Source organism: Echiichthys vipera (assembly GCF_963691815.1).
Source record: "Echiichthys vipera genome assembly, chromosome: X".
Classification (NCBI taxonomy): Eukaryota; Metazoa; Chordata; class Actinopteri; order Perciformes; family Trachinidae; genus Echiichthys; species Echiichthys vipera.
Window position 1 is genome coordinate 33,646,792 of NC_139825.1, and position 9,838 is coordinate 33,656,629.

General features: G+C 42.4%; 1 protein-coding gene across 2 annotated transcripts; it reads right to left on the reverse strand.

Annotated features, from left to right (window-relative positions):
* Positions 1-5,663: 5,663 nt before the first annotated feature.
* LOC310965763 (keratin, type I cytoskeletal 18-like) lies at positions 5,664-9,543 on the reverse strand. 2 transcript variants are annotated; one of them, XR_014593791.1, is made up of 7 exons: positions 9,035-9,543; positions 7,652-7,734; positions 7,098-7,254; positions 6,819-6,983; positions 6,606-6,731; positions 6,074-6,352; positions 5,664-5,926 (listed from the first exon to the last, which is right to left on the reverse strand). XR_014593791.1 is itself a non-coding variant. In XM_083939518.1 (7 exons), the coding sequence occupies exons 1-7, from the start codon at positions 9,479-9,481 to the stop codon at positions 5,887-5,889; spliced, it is 1,239 nt and encodes a 412-aa protein (XP_083795644.1). In that variant the 5' UTR covers positions 9,482-9,543; the 3' UTR covers positions 5,664-5,886. The 2 variants fall into 2 exon arrangements, 1 of the variants encoding a protein (XP_083795644.1); XM_083939518.1 differs by having other exon boundaries at positions 6,132-6,352.
* Positions 9,544-9,838: the final 295 nt, after the last annotated feature.

Sequence of the window (9,838 nt, forward strand, 5' to 3'; positions counted from 1 at the left end):
ACTGATCAGTTAGGTACGTTATGTTTGACACCGTCATGAAAAACTAAACATAGAGGCATCCAGGAGGACAGCTAATGTTACTCAGTCTCTTCCTGTTTATCCGTCACTACGGCAACCTCGTTATTGATTTTGTTTTATGAATGTACTAAAAGTAGATTTAGTACATTGAATAAATCAATTAAAAAACAAATAAAAAGCAGATCCAGCATATTGACCAAACTAATCCAAAAATAAACGCACAAAAAGCAGATTTAGTACATTGACTAAATTAATTTAAAAATAATAAACAAAAAGCAGATTTAGTACATTGACCAAATTAATTTTGAATAAAAAGTAGATTTAGTACATTGACCAAATGAATTTAAAAATAAATAAATATAAAGCAGATTAAGTACATTGAATAAATTAAATAAAAAAATAAATAAAAAGCAGATTTAGTACATTGACTAAATTCATTTAAAAGTACATTAATAAAAAAGATAATGATGAAGTAATCCTGCGTTTCCCTGCAGCTGTGATACACACACTTACCAAGAGGGGGTGACAGACTCTCCAAGGGATGCGTTGTACAACTTAATGACCACAGGCAGGAAAGATTTCCTGTGGCGCTCTGTGGGGCATCTGGGTGCGAGGGGTCTTCTGCGGAAGGTGCTCCTCTGCTGGGCCAGTGTGTCGTAGAGAGGGTGGGAGACATGGTCCAAGATAGACCAGAGCCTTCCTCCTCTCTGCCACGGTCGTCAGGGTGTCCAGCTCCTCCCCCACGACATCACCGGCCCTCCTGATCAGTTTGTTCAGTCTGTTGGTGTCTGCGACCTTCAGCCCACTGCCCAAGCATGTGACAGCAAAGAAGATCGCACTGGCCACAACAGACTCATAAAACATCCACAGCATCATCTGGCAGATGTTAAAGGACCTCAGCCTCCTCAGGAAGAAGAGTCAACTTTGGCCCTTTTTGTATCCAGCTTCAGTGTTTCTAGTCCAGTTCAACTTATTATTGAAGTACACCCCCAGGTACTTATACTTCTCTACAGTGTCCACAGGGACCCCCTGGATGGGGACGGGGTCACAGGTGTTTTCACCCTCCTCCGATCCACTACGAGCTCCTTTATTTTAGTCACGTTGAGCTGCAGATTATTCAGCTCACTCCAAGTGACAAAGTTGCCCACAACAGTCCTGTATTTCCTTACATCCCCCTTTCCGATGCAGCCATCTATTGCTGAGTCATCAGAAAACTTCTGAAGGTGGCAGGACTCAGTGCAATAGTTGAAGTCTGAGGTGAAGAGACCACCCTGTCAGACACACAGTTCTGTAGGCGTACATACCGTGGTCTGCCCATCAGGTGATACACATCCAGGACATGATAGGGTCCTCCACCTGCATCGCAGCCATCCTCTCACCTAGTAGAGCCGGACGGATAGTGTTGAATGCACCGGAGAAGTCACAGAACATGACTCTCATAGTACTCGCAGGCTTGTCCAGATGACTGCAGTCCTGAACTCCCAGGCGGGGCTGGTAAGCGAACTGTAGTGGATCAGTGAAGGGCCTGACCATAGGCCTTAGCTGCTCCAGGAAGAGTCTCCCCATGCTCTTTATGATGTGGGACGTGTTTTTGTCATAATAAGTGTAGCGGACCCCAGCCGAATACCATTGAAGCATACCGATGTTTTTAGAAAGCCTTTATTTATGTTCGTCCTTATCGCTTTAAACACCGTAAAAACTGTTGTAACAGATATAAAACAACAGTAAGCCTTTATTATTTGCATTGCATTATATTTGATCTTACTGTTTTACTGACATTTACCCCAGCATTATTAACTAAGAGAAAGCTAACATGTGTTAATGTGTGTATTCACACCTTTGGACCTAAAGATAGCAAATCCAAGCTGTCTCTTCAGATTTCAAGAAGATTTCCTTAGATGATTTCCTCAGACTTCCCACTTTGTCCTTCTTAGTCTTGCCTATTGTACAGACTTTTATTTTGTAACATCTATCTAGTTTATTTTTGTCTTTATATTTTTAAGTAACTTTCTTCCTGTTTTTTCAACGAAGTTTAGTGTTTTATTTGATTAATAACATTTTATTAATCAGTCAAACGTCATCAAAGTAAGTGCTTGTGTTTTTGAGAACAAGTTTATTTTATCTTGGCCGGAGAAATCATGCTTTAGTCAACAGTGCGAAGTTACCCTTTAAGTTGATATCAAAAATCCAGTATTCACTAGGAGCTTGAAAGTGAACAACTGACTCTCTCATTCACCTAACTCAAGACTGCTGAAGCTGAAGAATCCCTAAAACACTTTTTGGCTTAAAGCTGAAGATTTAGGGTTCACCACCAAAGTGACCTTTGACGCTTAACAGCCGTTGCCAATGTGAAGCGTTCCCTATCGAGAGGCTGTCAGGTGCTGCTGTTGGACATTTCCGTCTACACGAAATTGGTGTGATAAACTCTGTGATGGGAAATGTACAAATGTACATCTCTCACCTTCTCTGCCGTTGTCTTGAATTTGCTCTGCGTCACCTCTCTTTATGACCTCTTCCATGAACTCAACCAGTTTCCTTTCCTTTTGAGGTGATTTAGGGCGCACTCACACTGTCCTTCTGTACCGGGCCAAAACCGTTTTTTCAGCTAAAGCCTAGTACGTTTAAGCAGTGTGAGTGCACCCGTTCCGCGCATAACTGCGGACAGCGGGCCGTCCACGGCCTGCTTGAAAGAGGTGGGCTTTTGTAGAGCCGTTTGCACATGTATGAGCACGAGCGTGCGCACGTGTACGAGCATGAGCACGAGCCCTACGGCGGTAGCGGTATGTGCGCCTGTTCGGACATAGAAAATAGAACGACGGACCATGCGCGGACATTTAACAACAACAACAATGGCGGTGAAAGGTTCACGTTGGTGTGATGCGAAGGTGGAGTGTTTACTGCAGATTTGGTCGGATGAAAATATTCAAAAACAGTCGGACAAGACGCACAAAACTTCAAGGTCTATGGAAAGATTTGTATACAAAGCCACACACACGCGATCAATGCGTGTGACGTGTTACAGCGCGATGACGTATGGACAGCAAGAAGCATTTGCGCGAGGCCCAGGCAGTGTGAGTACAAACGGGGCTGGGGCGCGGGGGGAGAGGGAGGGGGGGCAAGTACCCTAAAGCACGGGGCACGGTGCGGAAGGACAGTGTGAGTGCGCCCTACTCTCACCAGTTTGCCTACAGAACCAACAGGTGCACAGAGGATGCTATCGCCACAGCTCTCCGTGCTGCTTTGTCCCACCTGGAGCGGCAGGGGAGCTATGCGTGGCTCTTATTTGTGGACTTCAGCTCAGCATTTAACAACATACTTCCCAACAGACTAATGACCAAACGTTTAGAACTGGGAATATCCAACTCCGTCTGCCTTTGGATCAAGGACTTCCTGTCGGACTGCTCCCAGAGGGTGAAGGTAGGCCCCCACATCTCCACAGCCCTTAGCCTAAACATCGGCTCGTCTCAGGGCTGTGTGCTGAGCCCCCTACTCTACACCCTCTACACGCATGACTGCACCCCCGCACACTCCAGCAACAGCATCATCAAGTTTGCTGATCACCATCATTGTGGTATCTGTGGTACTGTGGTACCACAGTTGTGGTATCATCTGGGGGAGATGAGTCGGCTTACCGGGACGAGGCGGAGCAGCTGTCAATGTGGTGTTCAGACAATAACCTTGTCCTGAACACCTCCGAGACCAAGGAGCTGGTCATAGACTTCAGGGGGAAAGCCAAAACGGACACTCAACCCCTATTCATCGGGGGGAAACAGGTGCTCACAAATTTCCGGTTTCTCGGTGTGCACATACAGGAGGACTTAACTTGGAACATTAACACCACATCCACCATCAAGAAAGAACAACGGAGACTGCACTTCCTGAGAGTTCTCAGGAATAACAATCTGACTCTTTTAGTGTCATTCTATCGCATCAAAGCATCCTGACTTACTGAATGTGTGTGTGGTTTGCCAGCTGCACAGTGGCTGACCGGAAAGCTCTCCAAAAGGTTGTTAACACAGCCCAAAAGATCATTGATTGCTCACTCTCTACCCTGGAGGAACTGTACAGCTCTCGCTGTCTTAGTAGGGCTAAAATCATTCTAAGGGATTCATAAGGCATGACCATATACCTCAAACATTTAATCATTGATCATCATCAGCTGTTCAAGCAATTATTTCCTGAAATAAATCTTGCCAAAGAATCACTTCATGATACATTATCCTCGTAGCATAAGGTACATTTGTCCGATTTTGCATACATGGTGCATGCGTTACAAGGCCATGCGTTACAACATGGCAATGTATCATGGATCTTTTAGCTAGGAAAGATTAATTGTAGGTCCAGGAAAAATTATGAAACAGGGTGCAGCAATTGCTGAAAAACTTGTTTTGTCAATCAGAGTCTTTTTTGACAAATGGATGAAATATCACGGTACAGAGTACCGTTGTGACTTCATTATATGTAGCATGTGAGATGCTTGGGTTTTTGTAAGATCAAGAATAATTGCTGTAAACGATGACTTTGTTTTGTTCTGTGTAAAATTGATGGAAACTATATGTTTTGATGACCATTACCAAGCCTTTAAGGTCAAGCTACATCCAGACACGGTTCTAAAAGTGTTGCACATAAATGATCTTTTTTACTCCAAACCATTTGATGTTCAAATTAAGTATGGTACGACAGATCCCGCCTTAAATATTGTTCCATATTGCAATTTTATGCAGACTTAGGGTGAATGTTCTCAAGTGGTGACGTTGTTAGTCAGACCAAAAGTTAACAGTTGTTTTCAACTTGGTTCACTTGGAGCCCTGTAATGGCATGGCAAGTACACTGTTACATGACCTTACTGTAACTGTTAGATTGTGGCATATGTTTTTTCAAAAGTGAATGTTGTAGTATTGGGGCAGGTACGGCAGGGACACACGCAATTTGACACTACACAAGTGTAAAACAGTGTGCAGTGTTAGGAATTGACTAAGTTGTTTTTTCACTGCAACAGAGTAAATCATTAACACATTAGTGTGTAAAATTAACACTTTTCTTTTCGAGTTATATTAGCCTCCAGTGTTAACCTTCAATAGCTCAATACAGTGTTAAAAAGCATTAGAATCAGAGTTAAATTGTCACCACAGTAGAGTAACTTTTATACACTGCTAAGAGTCATATTTACTCTCTCCAGAGTTATTCAATCTGTAGTGTTAAGTTTCATTAACACCACATTTTTTACTCAATTTTGCGTAAATTTGAACACCATGGAAAGAGTTAATTTAACAACAATTCTGATAAAGACCAAATACACTTGGACACAGTGTTAAATTTACTTCTTTAAGTGTTGATTTAACACTGCAAAATTTACTGTGCAGATAAATGTGCACAGTCTGCATATACAGTACATGCATTATAATATCTCTAATTAAAACAGAACCTCTGCATTTAATTTACCTGTTGCCATGATGAATTGTAGTATCGGAGCTCCAATGATGGATTTTTATGTTCAGGTTCAACCTTCTCAGGGTTGATTGAACTAACTCTAATCAGCTGTTTTGGAACTGAAAATTCAGTTTCCCATCTCAGGATTATTACTCTGAGTTTCACGACACAAACAGTCTTACATTACGTAACAATAACAATGCACAATGATATGATTGTGGGTCAACAAGTGGTTTTATTCATATTTGCCTGTTTCACTGTGGTGTGGTCAAATGCCTTTATTCAGAATTGCTTGTATAATTTGTGGTTTACACAGAATGTGGTCTTCGTTTAAAGTTGGCTTCATAGTGGATTGGACCAGCATTTTTTTCCCATAATGGATAGTTGGGTTTTTTTCTGCTTTCATTGTTTGGAAGGTCCCAGATTCTTTGTTCCAAATTAGCTTGTGGCCGCCAGCTCATCCAGTGCATCCTGCAGCCTGTACAAAAACACAAATGAAACATTTAAACTTTCAAAATTTTTCAGTTGAACTTGATATGTAAACTGACTGGAACTACCGCCTCACGTCATGATGCAGTTGTGCTCGACCATGCAAACCATGATAACAAGTGATTTTAGTATTCACCTCCACCACCATCAACACCATGCCTGGATCTGTTTTTTCTCCTCCACCTAACTCTTACTTGAAGTCTCCGCCATCCAGCAGACTCTTGTAAGTGGCAATCTCTGCCTCCAGTTTCATCTTCATGTTTAGCAGCACCTCATACTCTTGGGTCTGCTTCTGGATGTTTGCACGCAAGTTGGTCAGCTCCTCCTCCAGATGGATAATAATGCTGTTGTATTTCTCCATTTCCATGTTGTTTCGTTGCTCTGTGTTGCGTAAGGTGTCCTCTAAGGAGGCTTTCTGATAAAGGATTGAAAAGGAGAAATCAAATGTGTGCCAAAGATGTTTTAAGCCAAGCAAGTCTAATTCAGGAAAACATGGGAAAGTTCCAACCTTTGTGAAAAGAAGGTATTATGTTATGGTCATATTTTAAGGAAGATCTCTAATATTGCAACAAGAATCTTAATAGAGGATTTTATTATTTTGTGTTTGTTAATAAAATGAAAATTAACGAAAACAGAACATAAAACACTTTTGTAAAATTCATGCTTACTAAGCTCTGTTGGGATGCAAGTTCAATTTCCAGAGTTTGTATCTGTCTGGATGCGTCACTCATCTCCATTTGGGCTCCCTGGAGAGCTTCCGTGTTCTGTGATACTTCCACCTGCACATCCGCAATCTGACAGGGAGAGGGCGAAAGGGTGTTAGCCAAAAAAACATGATAGTTTTGCAAATTATATTGATAAATGATTCAACACTGCATTACCTGATTTTCATGCCACCGTTTGAGGTCTTCTGCGTTCTTCAAGGCAATTTTCTCATAGTTGCCCCTCATGTCCTCCATGATCTGGGCCAGGTCATTACCTTTCGGAGCGTCAACGTCCACTTGCACGCCTGACTGGGAAATCTGACTCCTCAGCTCCATCACTTCCTATCGGACCGACAGAAACAGAGAAATTAACAAAAACATTCAATACGTGTAACTCGTGAGCCGCTGCTCCAGTAGCAAAGTGTGATGGTTAATTTGGATGTACCGTAAACTTACATTCTCATGGTTCTTCTTTAGGAAGGCGAGTTCCTCCCTCACAGCCTCGATCTCACTCTCAATGTTCATCCTGGTCATGTTGGTGTCATCTATGACTCTCTTCAGCCCAGCGATGTCGGCCTCCACAGACTGGCGTATTGCCAACTCGTTGTCAAACCTGTAGGTGCACAAGCATCGGCTGTTAGATCAGCTGTTATTCACATTGTGCTGTATTGTATAAAAGTTTCAAATGGAGTTTGATTGAAGTGTATTAGACAAAAACATGTTCTTGCTGAAATCTTAATATCAGATATACTGTACAAAAGACACATGACATGCATGCCTGTAACGTCACTGTAGCGGCACTTTCTACCTATATAATTGTGATATCACAACTGTGCAGAAGTCCTGATGGCCTGTTTAAAGGCACCGTTTCTAAATACAGGTTGTGTGCCTTTCTCTTTGGATTGAGCTTTTTGAAACTTTCACTGTATTTTTAAAGCACCTCAACCTGCTTTATAATAAAAAATACATGGAAATTTTACTTTTCACAATATTAATTTTACAATACTTACTTTACTTTAAAGTCATCAGCAGCAAGACGGGCATTGTCAATCTGGAGCACGAAACGAGCATTGTCCACAATCTTATCAAAGATCTGGAGAGAAAAAATAATTTCAGACAAAAAAAGGTTTTCATTAAGGTGTTTATGCTGGTCAAAAAGAACACAATCGTTCAATCAGAAGCCTCTTCATTCTATGCTTCAATCATTATGTCCAATAATAACACAGCTACAGAATTAAACATGATTTCAATCACTATTTCCTTTATATAACAGTAGAAACCTCAGAGTCAGATTACACACTAGGACCACAACATGACTGAATCCATAGTCACACTCAGTGAAAGAGAGAAACCACAAACTGAAGGACAGGAAACGTGGATATTCCTGTGCCAGAATAGAATCTGGTTTGTTTTAGCATTGTTGGAAAAATAGGTTTCCTGTCTGAGACAGAGAGATTTTCTTCTCACCCAGCTTCACTGTCTCCGTCTGTCATTTTATTTGTGTATACTGTCTAAAATTCTTTGTGCGTGACTGCATTTGTGAATGTATACTGTCTTCTGTGTCTGTGGTAAACTGCCTCAGAGGACAAAAGGAAATAGTTGTGTCTTTATGTGTCGAGAAAGACAAAGTACCACTATCAATGTGTTGTTATGCGACACTGAAGATCTGCAGTCTGTAGAAGAATGTGACATTTGACTCTGGCAGACTGGAGCTGATTGTTATACAAGCAGTGCACTCACACACATCTGTGTGCACATACACACACTCACGCTGGCAGTCCAAGATCCTTTGTGTGTGTGTCATTACCACACATCTGTTTCACATTGAGGGCCTCCTACACTAGAAAATGCTTGTAAAATCACCATTTGCAAGCAGGAAATGCTTTTGTCTGGTGTAGGTTTGGTTTTTAGGGAAATTCAGTCTCTTATGATGAAGACCGCATGATGATGATTCACCAGAGGAAGTTCTGGACACTTTGTGGCACAGACAAGTTTTATGGGGGAGGGTTAGTGCTTAGCAACCACACCCTTCATTCTGTTGTGAGACATTTGATAACCCACAAAGGAAAGGCTGCCCGTCTCAACATAAACATTCTCAAGAATAATTTACAATGCTTGACATTAGATAAAATGTAAAAACTGATAAAATGATAAAACCTACTGACACACGCAGGTCTACATTTGATACATCTTCTGTGATGAGTGCCATCACGTGCACTCATTGATTCATGTAGAGGCCTCATCAAGCATTTCTAAAGCACTTAAACCCTCATACCTCATTGTGTCTCATCTTGCTGTATCAAACACATCAACCAACAACTTCCTAGTTTTCAACATTTCATACATAACTTCCCCATTTCATTTTAATGATCATTATTCATTATCCTGCTTACCTTTCTGCGTAGGTCTTCAATGATGGGTTCATACTTGCTGTAGTCTCTCATGTCGGGCCCTCCCTTCTCCAGAGCCTCCATGATCTTCATCTCCAGCTCCTTGTTGGCCCGTTCCAGGTTCCTCACTGTCTCCAGGTAGTTGGCCAGGCGGTCGTTCAGGTTCTGCATGGCTCCCCTCTCGTTGCCCATGATCCCAGCACCGCCACCACCACCACCAGTAGCCATGGATGCACTGGCACCAGCTCCAAAACCTGAGCCCATACCCCCACCCACTCCACTGCTCAACCTGAAGGCAGAGGATGAAGAGGCCATTGGGGAGACAGAGGAGATACGGGTGCCCTGTCCACCAGCACCGGCATAAATGCTCGCTGCACGTTGGGGCATGGAGCGGGTGAAGGAGATGTGGGAAGAGGCTATGCCTTGTCGTGTTTGTCCTCTAAAGCTCATTTTGGAGAAGTTTAGGCACGGCAGAGGATGAAGTGAAAAATTAGATGTGGAGTCTGCTGACCGGCTTAGAAAGTGACGCTTGCAGTGAAAAGTTGGGAACTTATACGCCTCTCTTCCTCAATCACAGCTGGTCTCTCAGACCCTGCCCACTTTAACATCGCCCCAGCCTTCCCTTCCTTCCCCCCCCCCTGCTCTCATGCTCTCATTCACCCACATGTTCCCTTTTTTTTAACCGACATTGTATTTTCTGTTTCCAAGGAAATGTGAGGCACTTTGAAAACACCTAAAAACATTTACATTTAAACAACCAGGCTAAATGAGTTCACTTGACTGAACTATAAATCAGTTTGCAACAAA